The sequence below is a fragment of the Rhinolophus hipposideros genome, assembly GCF_964194185.1.
Source record: "Rhinolophus hipposideros genome assembly, chromosome: 5".
Lineage (NCBI taxonomy): Eukaryota > Metazoa > Chordata > Mammalia > Chiroptera > Rhinolophidae > Rhinolophus > Rhinolophus hipposideros.
The window spans coordinates 39,751,038-39,765,598 of record NC_138051.1 but is presented as its reverse complement, the minus strand read 5'-3'; the positions used below and the strand labels follow the sequence as shown (position 1 = coordinate 39,765,598).

The window sequence follows — 14,561 nt, the reverse complement described above, 5'->3', positions numbered from 1 at the left end:
AATAATTTTTATGTGTGTTGTATTTTAGGTTTTTTGAGGGTTTTGTTTTTCCAGAATATCGAACATCCATAATCTGGTAGGCAGTCACTGTGTGCTATGGATGTAAAGCTGAGAGCGAATTCTTGCTCTCACGAAGCCTCACAGTGTAGCAGGTTCAACAGGTATCTAAATAATTAACTCTAGTGTGAAATAAGCCCAGAGCCACTTAAAGTGTAATGAAAACACAGAGCGAGCAATTCTGCCTATTGGAGAATGAGAGAATCTGAAAACTTCTCAAAGGGACTCGTATATAAACTGATCTTTAAAGAATAACCGGAAATCCCTTACTAGAAAGAGGTATGGTGGGGGAGGGTCACTCTAGGCCAAAGGACTGACCAACCTATGCAAAAGCACAAAAGTATGCGACTGTATGGTATGGGCAAGAAATACAGTGTGGACAGTTTAAGGTGAGGGGTCACAAAGGAGATTAGACTGGTAAATATATTTTCAAGCCCGATTGTTAAGGGCTTTCAATGCCATGCTTAAGGGTTAAATTTTACCTTATAAAGCAGTTAGCCAATACATTTAAGTAGGAGAGTCACATGACCAGATTTATATTAAAGAATAATTCTGGCAGAAGAACAGAGGATGAGTATGAGCAAGAGAGTGGAAATAGGGAGGCCAATTAGGAAGGTTGCTCTTCTGTAATCTGGATGAGGAATATCAAGGATTTGTACCAAGCAGGAGGAATCAGGCAGGCACTACTATCATCCACATAAGAAAATATCCCAGAAAAACAGGTCAGTTGAAATGGAATCAGCTACAGGTTCTCAACTCTTGATTGCTCATTAGGGTCCTTCGGGAGAGATTTAAAAAAAAAGATACTCAGGTCCCATCCCTTTTTTTAAATCAGAATCACTAGAGTGAGGCCAGGCATTGAAATTTTTTGAAAGTTCCCTGATGATTCTGATGTGTAACCAGGGATGAAAACCTCCAGCAAAACCCATAAATGAGGAGTTTAAGGAAAACATAGTTCTAAGCATGGCTGTCCCAATTGTGTCTTTCTGGGGCATTGAGAAAGCTAATTATGCATAATAGTTGTTGATAATACTTCAAACAGTAAAATGGCACCTGTAAAATGACCTTGTAGCTTATTTACACACAAAGGTTACTGTGAACTGATGCTAATTTAAAAAAGTATGCCTTGGCATAAGAATCAAACAAATTCATAATCTTGTTCTAAACTAGGCCAATATACCACACCTAGTCTAAAACAGAACAGTTTTAGCTTTTTTATCTATTTCGTTTGGTTTATACCCTATAAAATATCTAATATAAATGTACTAGGATATTAAATGTGTGCCAGATACCTGATGAACATTTTTGTTTATTTAACAATAGAAATTACAACATACCAAGTGGTAAAATAGACTTAATTTTTTTTTTCACAGGAGGTAGAAGAGTGAAGTGGTTAAAGGCACAAATTTTGAAACCAGGCAGAGCTAGGTTTTGAATACAGGTTTTGTCACTTAGCAATTGCACTTCTTTAAACAAGCAACCTCACTTGTTCAAGCTGTAATTTCTTTGTACAGTGATGATAACAGGAACTAACATCACAGGATTGTTTTAAGAGTCATACTTTAAAATGTTTCTAAAGTCTTTAACATAGTAGTTGACATTTGTATGTATACGTCTTGGTTCTTATACTCAAGGAACTGAGATAAGGTAGGGCCATGACAGACTGTAACATAAGGCAGTATTAATGCATCAACTAAGAATCTTTCAATTTCAAAAAATAAAAACCACTTCTTGCTATCTTAAGCAAAAAGGATATCTATTGAAAGGATATCAGGGACTCAGATTCTGCAGGAGGCTGGGAACAGCTTAGAAAGCAAGGTTTAGAAACCCAAAGAACTGCAGAGGACCAAGAAGCAGAAGACAAAATTGTCTTTTAACAAGAATAGTCTGAATGGATATTGCTGCCTGAGGATATCAAGAAAGAATGAATTCTAATCACATGTTTGGGGACACTGTGTCCTGGAAATGACTTCCCACAGTGGAAAATCCTCCTCCCTCCCCTACTGAATTGAGAAAGTGCCACCGGATGCAGGACAGCCAGAAAAAAAAACACAAAAATGTCCATCCGGAATACTAGCACACATTGTACTGAACAATGCCAGGCATTGAGAGCTTTAGGTGGAGTGTCTCATTAACCTTCATAACCATCATATGAGGAAAATAGTCTCTGTTTTACAGATGAGGAAACAAAATCTCAGAGAGGTTAATTCATCTAAGGTCACATAACCAACAGCGGTAAAAAAGAAATTCAAATCCAGAAAGTTTGATTCCAGAGGCTAGGTATACAGCTACTAGTTCCTCGAAGAGGAGGGAAAGATCTCACCACATCTGGCTAGATCGGGGAAGATATTATCAAGGCTTTCTGAGCTGGATTAATTGGGCATCTATCTATCTATCTATCTATCTATCTATCTATCTATCTATCTATCTAATCTGTCTGTCCGTCCATCCATCTATCTAGGCACTGGATATTTTATCCATCTTAAAAAATGGATTAAAAAACATTTTATACAAAAAATATTTATGGTAAGAAAAACTAGAAAATAGAGTTAAGCACTAAGTAGAAAAAAAATTTCCGTAATTCTGCAACCTAGGGATAACCAAAAACAGAATCATACTGTTTTAGTAACTTTCTTTTTCCACCCAACAATATATAGTGAATGTCTTCCCAAGTCATTAAGAATGCCTCTACAACAGTGGCTCTCAAATTGTATGGTCTCAGGATCCTCTTATACTCTTAAAAATTATTGAAGACCTCAAAGATCTTCTGTTTATGTGGGTTATAACTGTTGTAATTTACTGTATTAGAAATTAAAACTGAGAAAAAATTTAAAATCGATCAATTTGTTTAAAATAATAACCCAATACATGTTAACATAAATAACATTTTGGGGTAAAAAAATTACTGTTTCCCAAAATAACAAAAAATATTGAAAAGTGTGCTAATGTTTTACATTTTTGCAAATCTCTTTAATGTCTGACTTAATAGAAGACAACTGGGTTCTCATACCTGCTTCTGCATTCAATCCATTGTGTTATGTTTTTCAGTTGAAGTATTGAAGAAATTCTGGCCTCACACAGGTAACATAGTTGGAAAAGGGAGGAGTACTTTAATAGTGTTTTCAAATAATTGTGGTTCTTTGAAACCACAATTGATGCATTCTTTGAAACGACACCAGAGTTGGGCAAATACTAAGATTATTTCAATGTAGAATCTGAAAATTTACCAATAAAATTTTTGTACTCCATTGACATTAAATTCTATTGGTCTATTTAGCAATGTGAAAGGATCTTTTACTCATGCTTGATTTTGTAAAATCCCACATTTGTCATTTGGAAAATATTGATTTATTGAGTTATACACATCTTCCAAATGTCAATACATTTCATTATATAAAATCCCCCCCAAAATTATGTGTTAACACCACAACGGATTCCATCAGGTTGCAAACTAGGTTGCAAACTCATAGTGGCAGATCAAGTTCGCCACAAAATGTTCACTTGAAAGCTCAAATTCTTTTATAGACAACAAAAACTGTTGTTTTCCTTGAGGAGAAAAGCTTACTTGTTTATATTTAAGAAAATGCCTGCCAAATACCAAAGTCTGAATAACCCTAGGGTGTCTGTCAGTTGTTCATTTAAGTAAAAATGGTGTTCCGTGAAAAAAGTGACTGGTTCAGCTAGCAACTCGGTCACAGAAGTGCTTCTTCTCAAGTCAACCATCATACTTTGGTGCTAAGTCACCCACCATGACTTCTGCACCAATAAGTACAAATACCAACATAGTTTAAAAAAAAAGGCACATAACTACTCTGTATTACTATAAAGTTTTCATCTCACAGACTTCCTGAGTCTAGGGAACTCACAGGGGGTCTGTGGACCACACTTTGAGAATCACTGTTCTGCAACATTTTTAACTGCTGCAGAGTATTACATTGCATGGGTGGCCACAGTTTGTTTGGCCAGCGTCCTTCATTGTTGGACATTTGAGTTGTTTATAATTTTTCTCTATTACCAATACTAATGCAGTTAAAACTTCACTTGCATCCTGAATTATTTTTCTAGGATATTTTTAAAAACGAAATTGCTGGGCCACAGAGCATGCATTTTTTTTAAAGATTTTTTTTTTTTTTTATTGGGGAAGGAGTACAGGACTTTATTGGGGAACAGTGTGTACTTCCAGGACTTTTTTCCAAGTCAAGTTGTTGTCCTTTCAGTCTTAGTTGTGGAAGGTGCCGTTCAGCTTCCAGGTCCAGTTGCCACTGCTAGTTGCAGGGGGCGCAGCCCACCATCCCTTGGGGGAGTGGAACCGGCAACCTTGTGGTTGAGAGCCCACTGGTCCATGTGGGAATCGAACCGGCAGCCTTCGGAGTTAGGAGCTTGGAGCTCTAACCGCCTGAACCACCAGGCCGGCCCAAGAGTATGCATTTTTAAAAAAACAGCTTCCGAATATTGCCACATTGCCTTCCTGCAGATTTACCAACGTACACTTGCATTTTACATAACAATGAGTATCCTTCCAGCTTACCAATGACAGTTATCTTTAGAAAAACTTACCAAATTTACAGGCAATAAATGGTATCCCATTTTTAATTTGCATTTCTCTGCTAGTTAAAAACTAGTTTTTTTTCCATGTATTTATAAAAATTGGTGAGTTGCATATTTATGTATTTTTCCCATTTTTCTTTTTTTGGGATTTTAACCTTTAGTATGTCATGTCATGTAGGTTGAAAACATTTCTTCCCAGTTTTTGTTTAATTTTATCTTTGTGTAGTTTTTCTTTTATGATGTGTAAGTTTTTAATTTTAATGAAATTACATGTCATTTTATATTTTCTTCCTTTTGTGTCATGCTCTAAAAAGCTTTCTCCATCCCAGTATTACATTAGTTACTTCTTTACTTTAGTAGTTAACTCTTAAATGCATTATAGTTATTTTGATACATGATTTGAAGTAAAGATCTTAATCGATTCCTAAATAGCTATTTATCATTTCCAAAGTGTCAGAAGCTTTATTTTTCCCTGTGTTAAAAATGCATTTCTAAATGTTTTGTAAACAATTTAAAACAATGCAGATGAAGCTCAAGTAGCTCTTGAAACTTTCTTTCTCTCTTGGTCCTCAGAGCTTACTATTAGTTTGTTGTCTTCCCTTTCAGACTGTTTCTTTCACTTTTAAATGTATGTAAGCGTGAATATATAGTTTGTAGCAACTTGATTGTTGTGTTTTTCCCTCACTTAATTTATCTTTATCTTTCCATATGGTGTTCCATAACGTGGATTACCATGTTTGTTTTGTCTTCCTTCTGCCAATGAATGACTGAATTTCCAAGTTCTCATTATTTCTTCACTATCACTGCTAAAAAAGCTGTGGCCCGAGTTTTATTGCGCGCACGTGCAAGTGCTCATTTCTAAAGATGAGTGCTTTTGTGCTTTGAGTGCTTTTTCATTTGTGGGCTCAAGGGAACCATTATTGCAGATACGTTGAGACAAAACACACCCAGACCAACGGCCCGGCCAGGAGGAGATCCAGAACGGGTTCTCCCTTAGCCCCTGACAGTTTTCTTCCGTCCACAATGGACACTGAATTTGTTTTTCACCTCGCACAGGCAACAGTTCGCTAAACCGAAACCACACATACAACCAGACCGCCACCGAGCACTACAGCCAAGAAATCAAGGAAGGAAAACGCTCCGGCCCTATGGGCCGTGACGCTTCCTTCCGGGAAACGGACCGGAAGTCGCTGTGGGAGCCTGCGTGCCACTCGACTTCAGGGGCCGTCGTAAAAGTGTCGTCCCTCGTCTCTTGGACCGGCCACAGGTTTCCGCTCGCCTCCGGCCCGGGGGTCTGCAACTGCGAGCGTCAGTTTCCCTCAAGATGGCGGACGAGGAGGCTGGGGACACGGAGAGGATGGAAGTCAGCCCGGAGTGGCCCCAGAGCCCCCAGCGCCTGGCATCTGTAAGTCCTTGTGGGCAAGTTCCTTTTGTACCCCCAGCCCCTTCCTACCGCGCTCAGAAGGATGAGGGGCTTCCCCCCTTATGGCGGCTTTGGGGAGGGGGAGTCGTATGGGTTGATCTTGAAGGAATCCACCAAATAAAGTTGGTCATCACCCACATTCCTGCCGGCCCAGTCTACGGAATATAACGACTGTGTCATCCGTAAGTGGTAACAAGCTCCAGCGTGTCCCTACCCTGAAGTAGAAAGAACTGGTGATGTTATTAGATGGTTTGTCTGGTGTGGGGGCTGAGGCGGGGGTGGAGGAAGGGCCATTTTCCCACAGACGCTGCGCTCGCCCCTCCGGACGACAGGCACTCGGGACGCAGCTCCCGGGGTTGCAGTGCATCGCTACTGGGGTGGGGCCTGATGGTGTCAGGGTGTGCGGCCACTGTCACCTCGTGTCACGCTGGGGGGTGTAGGAAGGAGAGCCCGTCGTTCTAGTATCCTGACCACACCAGGCCTCACCTTCAGCGGGGGAAACCCGTCCTCGGTCGCTGCCCTTTAAAGGTGAAGAAGAGACTTCCAGACATTTCAAGTCAGAGCAATACCATTCATTCATATGGGAAATCTATACGTTGCCCTGGTGTTTTGAAATAATGGGAAGGCAGAGATCAGGAACCAACGTGAGTCAATAGTCTGGCTCCAGGAGACAGCTGACTGAGGAGGAGAAGAGGTAGGGGGTGACATTCATCAGGTAATGTTCTGGATGTTTCCCGGCATCCAGTGGGGAGAGACACAGGAAACATTCAAATATTGATCGCCGCATGATGTTGAGTGTTATCAGTTTGTCTTTACTCTTGCATATAGAAAAGTGGAGGAGGACATAACACCTCTTTCTGAAGTTTCTTTGACTTGTAGTTTTAATAAAAGCATTCTTGAAGTATTTTAACCCTGCAGACACTAGAGCATTGTTTTATAAAAGAACAGAGTGAGCTCCAGAAATAAGAGTCCCCCCAGGGAGTAGTGAGACTGGCTCCCGAGATAGAAACCAGGGAGGGAGGCAGCTGGAATAAGGGTATGGCCACCAGCTTGCAGGCATCCTCTACCCCAAATGGCAATTCAACATCACTTTTTGAGATGATAAGAAATGAGGACATAGGGGAAGTTTAGAAGCAGCTGAAACATCTGGTCTAAATGGTAGAGCTTGTGCTTTTTACATCTTTGAAGGAGTGGAGAAAACTGCACTGTGGGTAAAGTGTTCTTGTAATTTTGTATTGCCAAAGATGACTAATGTTCATTTAAAGCTTTGATATATTCATTCCTTCCAGGTGGTACAGTAAAACCTTATCAACCTGGACTTCACTTATTTGGGATTGGAGATAATGGTAGAGTAATCAAGCTAGCATCATGTTGTAAACTCTTTACTTCAGGAAATACTAGATTTCATCGAGCAAGGCTTTGGGTTTTGCAAAGTAGTAGATAGATGCCAATAGACGTGTAATAGCCTCGGGGAACTCAGAGTCCAGAGACACAGATAAGACAAGTGCTCAAATAATTTTAATTCAAGATAGGGTGATGTAAGTAAACGAAGACTTGTGACTGTTAAGCCTCATGATCACTTTTTGGCTTGGATTTCTCTATCTACTTGAGGACCCCAGATATCATCCTACTTGCCTTTTCTTTTTAAAGCTACCAACTTCAGTTTTATCCTGGCAGTGGAGTAAAATACTGGCTTTCCAGTTTACTTCTTTGCTGTTAAGCAAAACAAGCCCAGAGATTCTTCAGCATTTGAATGATTTGTTTTTCAAATCACCATTGGGAGGCAGGGAAAACAAAATAAATATGGGACAGTTACAGAGGTTTAAGAAATCTTACCAACTCCATTAAAGTCTTCTCCCTGGGGTTATAGTTTCTGCTATCCTTAAATCAAACTTCCTTCTTAGTCCCCAGGTCATTTTTGTCATATTGCTACCAACAACTATGAAGGCTCTCAAATTCCTAACATCACCTAACATGCAATCAGAATGAAATAATAGGTATGAATTACTGAGCATTTAAAAAGCCATTGTTAAAAATGATTAGAGGATTGATTCTGTTGGTCTGGGGTGGGGTCCAAGAATTTGCATTTTCACAAGCATCCTCTGCTAATTCTGAAGTCCTGGTCTGTGGGCCACACTTTGAATAAGATTTAGCTAGACATTTGGAAGTTCTCAGTATAGAGTTGAAAGATAAGGTTGATCTTTGAGGAGGAAAGTGTGTGTGTCTGTGTGTATACACATATACACAGAAAGAGAGAGAGAGAGAAAGACACACAATGAAAGAGGGAGGGAAAGGGAAACGAGAGGAGGGACAGGAATGATTGAATTTCAGGGGCAGAGATGTAGAAAGAACCAGGAAAGGACCTAGAAAGGGAGTCGCCAAGCAGATAAACGGTGAGAGTAGTGCAGTGTCATGGGGTATAGTTTCTAGGAAAGGGATTATTGGGAATTCGTAGAGTATATGGGCGGGGAGGGAGGGGGTCTGACAGAACTTCTGCCTTTTGTCTTCTTTGACTGGATTTTCTTTTTTAAGTCCAAAAGAGTCCTTCTGGCATGGTACTAAGCTCTTTTTCCTGTCTATATCCTCTGCTTATGTGATTTCATTCAGTCCTATGGCTTTAACTACCACCTGTATGCATTCAGTTCCCAAAGTTATATTTCTAGGTCATCTCACTTCTGAGCTCCAGAATCACAGATCCAACTGTCTACTGGACATAGCCACTTGGGTGTCTGATAAGTGTTTCAAACGGGGGAACAATCAGGAAGCTATTGCACTAACGCAAGCCATAGTTGATGGTATCTTGTACCGGAGAGCTCACTTGAGATGAAGAGAAAGACGGTGGGTTTGAGAGAGATTTTGGAAGTATGATAGAAGCAAAGCAGAAAGATTTGCCTATGGATTAGGCATGAGGGAAAAAGGGAGAAACAGATGACATCTGGATCCCCAGTTGTGGCTTAAGCATTCATGGCTGTGGTTGTGTCATATACTGAGAGGAAGGACCTGGTTTGGGGAGTGGGCAAGCAAGAGGCAGAGCAAGAGTTTTGTTATTTCTGTCTCAGTAGATGACACTTCCATTTAATAGCTCTTGAACACAAACAACTCTGTCTCACTCCACCTCTCTAGTCCTAGCCATCATCTGTTGCCTAGGCAACTGCAGTGGCCTCTTAACTGGTCTCTTTGCTTCCATTTTTGCCTTCTTCCAGTACACTTTCCTCATAGCAACCAGAGTCATCTTTTTAAGACTAAATCACATCATGTCAATTTCCTGCCTAAATTTTTCAGTGGTTTCTCATTGTACTTGGAATAAAATCTAAACGCATTACAGGTCATTCAAGACTCTCTGATTTGGCCTCTACATCTCCCCTCACTCCTTTTCCCTCATCAGTTACTTTCCCCTCATCAGTTTTAGCCACCTTGGGCTGTTAATTTGTAAAACAAGCCCATGCTCTATCTTGCTTCAGGACCTGTGCCTTTGCTTGCTGGTGTGTTTTTTTTTTTGTGTATGTGTTTTTTCCCTAGTGTGTTTTTCTTCTGCTTTTTCTTGATACTTACCTTGTCTGAAAGATGGGTTCCTCTTATTCTTTGTCAGAGCACCCTGTTGATTTCTTCCATTGCACTTATTATAATCTGGAATTACTGTATTATCTTTATTTACTTATTTAAATGTCTGCCTCTCCTACCAAAATGTAAGTTCCATGAAGGCAAGGATCAGGTCTGACGGATCAGTGACATAGCCTGGTATGTGCTTGATGAAGCAGACATTTACATACTCCTAATGAATAACTAAGGATCAACATCAATGATTTATTTTAGCAAGATTGGTAGTGATTGGGGAAGGAAGTTGTGGATGAAGGTAAAGAGGGAGGAGGGAATGAGGGGGCATTTTAGGGTAATGGTTAAACAGGGAGATAAGATAAGCCAAGGGAATTTGTGGGATTTGAGGTATTAAAAGTGGAGGGACTGAATGTTATGGTCAGAAATGGGAATTTTGGAGTTTTAGAACATGGAGCCATGCACAGCAGGTGTTTGTGATGGTAGATCCAGAATAGAAGGGCCTCTATTCCTATAGTACCCTTTTCATACTGTTGTTACATGTAGCATGTCTTAGGCTGTACTCAGTATTGCCTGTTTACTGTCTATCTTTCCTTCTAGACAATAAACTCCTTGGTGGTGTGAACTGTTTCTTGTTCACATCAGTATCTCCAGTACCTAGCACATTGCTTCAAAATTTTTATTGAATGCATGAATGAATGAATCAATGAATAGACATAAGCTGAAGTAGAGTTGAGGTGGAGCTAATAGGAGTTGAGGTTAAGAGATAATAAGGTTAAAAAGTTTAAATTGAATAAGGAGGTTTAAATTGAATAAGGAGGATTTTTTAAAAATTAACATTATTGAGGTATAACTTATGTACAATAAAAATCATCCATTTTGCTGGCGCGGATGTGGAGAAAAGGGAACGCTAGTGCACTGTTGGTGGGACTGCAGATTAGTGCAGCCACTATGGAAAACAGTATGGAGGTATCTCAGGAATCTGAAAATGGAACTACCCTATGATCCAGTAATTCCACTCCTAGGCATCTACCCGGAGAAATCCAAAACTCCAATTCAAAAATCTGTATGCACTCCTATGTTTATTGCAGCACTTTACACAATAGCCAAGATATGGAAACAACCAAAATGCCCATCGGTAGATGACTGGATTAAGAAGCTGTGGTACATTTATACAATGGAGTATTACGCAGCCATAAAGAAGAAAGAAATCTTATCATTTGCAGCAACATGGATGGATCTAGAGAACATTATGTTAAGTGAAATAAGTCAGAAAGAGAAAGACAAGTACCATATGATCTCACTTATATATGGAATCTAAAGAAAAGACTATGTGAATGAACTAATCAGAGTCAGTTTTGGGGACGCAGAGAAAAAACCGAGAGTGGTTAGATGGGTGTGTGGGAGGGGGTTGGGGATAAGGGGAAAGGTGAAGGGATTTGGAAGCAGCTGGTAACCACAAGATGGCCTCAGGGTTTTTCTTTTGAAAATTAATTTGGGGAAGGTATTCTATAATGTTGTAAAGATTTTGTTGGGTATCCGATGGACATGCGTCCTATTTGGGAGACCACCTCAGGGATACTGTGGATACCTGATCATGGCATTGTACATCAGAAGCTAAACATTAATGAATGCCAACTATAATTTTATATATATAATGTGATGGTTCAGTGTGAGGTCGGAGGGATAGTGGATGGGGGGAGGGGGGTTCACAGTATGAGGGATATAAATGATGAACGTCTAAGTATTACCTTGTTTTGTACACCTGAAACTAATAAATAAATTAATTAATAAAAAAAAAATAAAATAAATAAATAAATAAATGGTAATTTGGAAAGGTTCATGGAAAAAATAAAAAAAATAAAAAAAATAAAAAAAAAAAAGAGAAATATAGAATTAATAAAATTTAACGAAGATTTCAATATGGAGACAGAAATAGGAATCAGTCAATTATGAGTGACAAAAGTTTTCACTTTTTAATGGTTTTCTTCTTTAAGACTTTGGATCATGTTATTATTTTCAACTTTTCAAATTTGTATGAAGCATTAGTTCAGATATTTTACATTAAAGATCTCTAGTTTATTCTAAGACCAAAAAAAAAAAAAAAAAAAAAAAAATCATCCATTTTAAGTGTTTGGTTGATTAGTTTTAACAAATGTATGTACCTGTGTAACTACCACCAATTCAGGGTATAAAACATTTCCATTACCCTCCAACGTTATCTTGTACCCAAATGGGGGGATTTTAGTTTTTAAAAAAAGTTTAATATTCTTATGTTTGTGCAATAATCGTTATGAAAATCAAGGAAAAAATTATCTACAATCTCATATGTGTAGGGGATCTTTATTTAAAAGATAGTCTTTTGATAGTTGACTTTTAAATATTGAGATTAAAGAGGAAGGAGTGAGAAGTTACATTCTATTTTCAGTGGAGGTGATTTTCCTTCAAAATTTGAATCTATATCATTTTAGGCCAGAGCACAGATTTCTGTAGTAAGGATTCACTAAGAGTGAGAAAATTAGGAGGAAAACAAAAGTCTCCTGAGTCCTAACTAAAGTGCAGTCACCAGATCATAGCATGGCCCAGTGCCTCGTTTTTTTCATCATCATCATCTCCTGATTTCTATTGTGGGAAGCTAGGGAAAATTCTGATTTTCAGTACCAAATTCTATAGCATCAGATATAAAGTTAAGTTTTAAAACTGCAGGTCTGAGTGACAGATTCAGTCCCACTACCTGTTAGAGTCTAGGGAAGAATAATAACTTACTGTGTTTCCCTGAAAATAAGACCTAGCCGGACAATCAGCTCTAATGCATCTTTTGGAACAAAAATTAATATAAGACCCGGTATTGTATTGTATTGTATTGTATTATATTATATTATATTATACCTGGTCTTATATTACAGTAAGATAAGGCTGGGTCTTACATTAATTTTTGCTCCAAAAGACATATTAGAGCTGATTGTCCGCTGGGTCTTATTTTTGGGGAAACAAGGTAATATAGATGAATGCTGCTGGAGACTGACTGATTATGTTTAATGATAGAAATGGTCCTGCAGGTAGAGGTTTTTGTCCTGAAGAATAGGCAGAGAGTCTGTCTGGTTAGGTATGTGTATAAATCAGTGACATAGGGTGAACCAATGCCCATCCTTCCTTCATGTGTGCTGGCTTTGAGGGTTACCTCAACTTTTCCTTGCCATAATTTTACCCATTTCTCTAAGTGTGTTAATCATAGTTTATTTGAAGCAGTTTTTTTTAAGCTTTTAACCCATGGTCTCATATGGCTTAAGACAAAATATTAAAACGTCATTAGTCCCAGGTGATTTACTATGAACTCCTATGTGTTCTTCTATGAACAATAGTTACTTGACGAGTTTGGTTTTTTAAAGCATTTGGTACAGCCTATTTTTTTAAAATGTTAAGTGATACCCCTGTAATAAGCTAAGTGCTTGTGGAAATATGCTCTACTAAATAAATGTTACTGAAAACTCCAGAAGAGTTATTATGCTTCCCAAAGTGCCTGCTTGCTATCCGGGAGTGACATAGACCATATCCAGAAGGAGTTTACTGTTAATCACTTGAACGTAATTCACCTTCTAATAGTTTACTTAATGCCTATCTTCAGAAGAAAGGCTATTTGACTTGTTTGGAAGAGTGGGCTTATAACCACTTAATGTGTCTTTATGGACTACCTTTTAAAATGCCTTTGAACTTTTGGTATTTATGGGTAGGCTAGAAATGACTTTAGCCACATTAGGAAAAAAAATCTATTAGTTTATCCATTTGTTTTTTTATACACATATTCTCTTATAATCTAAGAAAGGATTTTAGTTGGTTTGCAAACATATTTAATACAGTTGAAAGAGAATATGAGATATGTATCCCAGAGTTTAGGAAAGCAGATTTCATTCATCCAAAGACTTCAAGGAAAGCTTAGAAAATTGGAGCATGAACATATGGTCAGAGGAGAAAAAGGAAAAGAATGGTTTAGGAGGGACAGGATGTTCTCAAAGCCAAATTCTGACAGCATGTTTATATATTTCAACAGGAAAGAAAAGAGAGGGGCTTGTTTGTCACATGACTCTATATTAGACCCCGCCTATTTTATCGATGCCATGAAGACATACTAGACTTTCTTATCATTTACAAACACAAGGCTGACAGGGATAATACTTATTATAGGTCAAAAACAGAGTTCCTCAGGCTGAATGTTGCATCCAAACTAATGAGGTGAAACTTAATTGTGATGAAAGTAAAGCCTTATACCTAGGTTTATTTGTGTATAGGACTAGGTCTCTGACGTGTGATTGACCTAAGGGCTTTAGTTGTCTGCAAACTCACTAAATCATAATGTGATAGGGCTGCCAAAAAACAGTGTGATCTTTTAAAGCAGTTTAGTGTTTTAAAGCAGTTTGGTGGATAAAGAAGGTATTAAATAGTTCCACTCCCCTGTATGGAGGCACATTGTGCATGTTCTATAAAAGAGTAATCAAGTGGAGAGTGGTGTGAATACCAACCATGTCATAAATTTCTTTAGTTTCTGTGTTCCAGTTTAGCCCCAGAATGAAGAGACTAATGAGAGATATAATAGTTATCTTAATTTATTTGAAAGCCTTTGGGTAAAAGAGCAGAGAAAATTGTATTGGATTATTTCAGGCAGCATAGGATAAAAGTTACAGGAAGGTAGATTTTGGTTTAATCGTGAGCTGTAAGAATGGAAGTTTCCTGAGAGAAAGTGTTTCGATAGGTTTAGAGAGCTAACTAACAAATACATTATATATAGCGTTTCTCTATGGGGTAAGCAGTTGAACTAGGCTCGTTGTTAATTGCTATTGTTTTCAAACTTTATGCATCTGTCAAATGGTATTGCAAGAAAACTTTGTATAACCAGAAGCTTTCGTGGTGCCTAGAGCTGCTTCAATTACTAATCCAGTACTTGCTATGACCAAGCCTAGAGCCTCCAGATTTTGTTACCACTTTA

The 14,561-nt window shown here is 38.4% G+C and overlaps 1 protein-coding gene across 2 annotated transcripts in view; it reads left to right on the top strand.

Annotated features, from left to right (window-relative positions):
* Window positions 1-5,571: 5,571 nt before the first annotated feature.
* UBR1 (ubiquitin protein ligase E3 component n-recognin 1) overlaps window positions 5,572-14,561 on the top strand; it is a 111,157-nt gene continuing 102,167 nt past the window's right edge. For both annotated transcript variants that reach the window (XM_081049242.1, XM_081049241.1), the window contains exon 1: window positions 5,572-6,010. In XM_081049242.1, coding sequence (XP_080905368.1) covers window positions 5,930-6,010 — 81 coding nt within the window. In that variant the 5' untranslated portion in view covers window positions 5,572-5,929. The remainder of the gene's footprint in view (window positions 6,011-14,561) is intronic.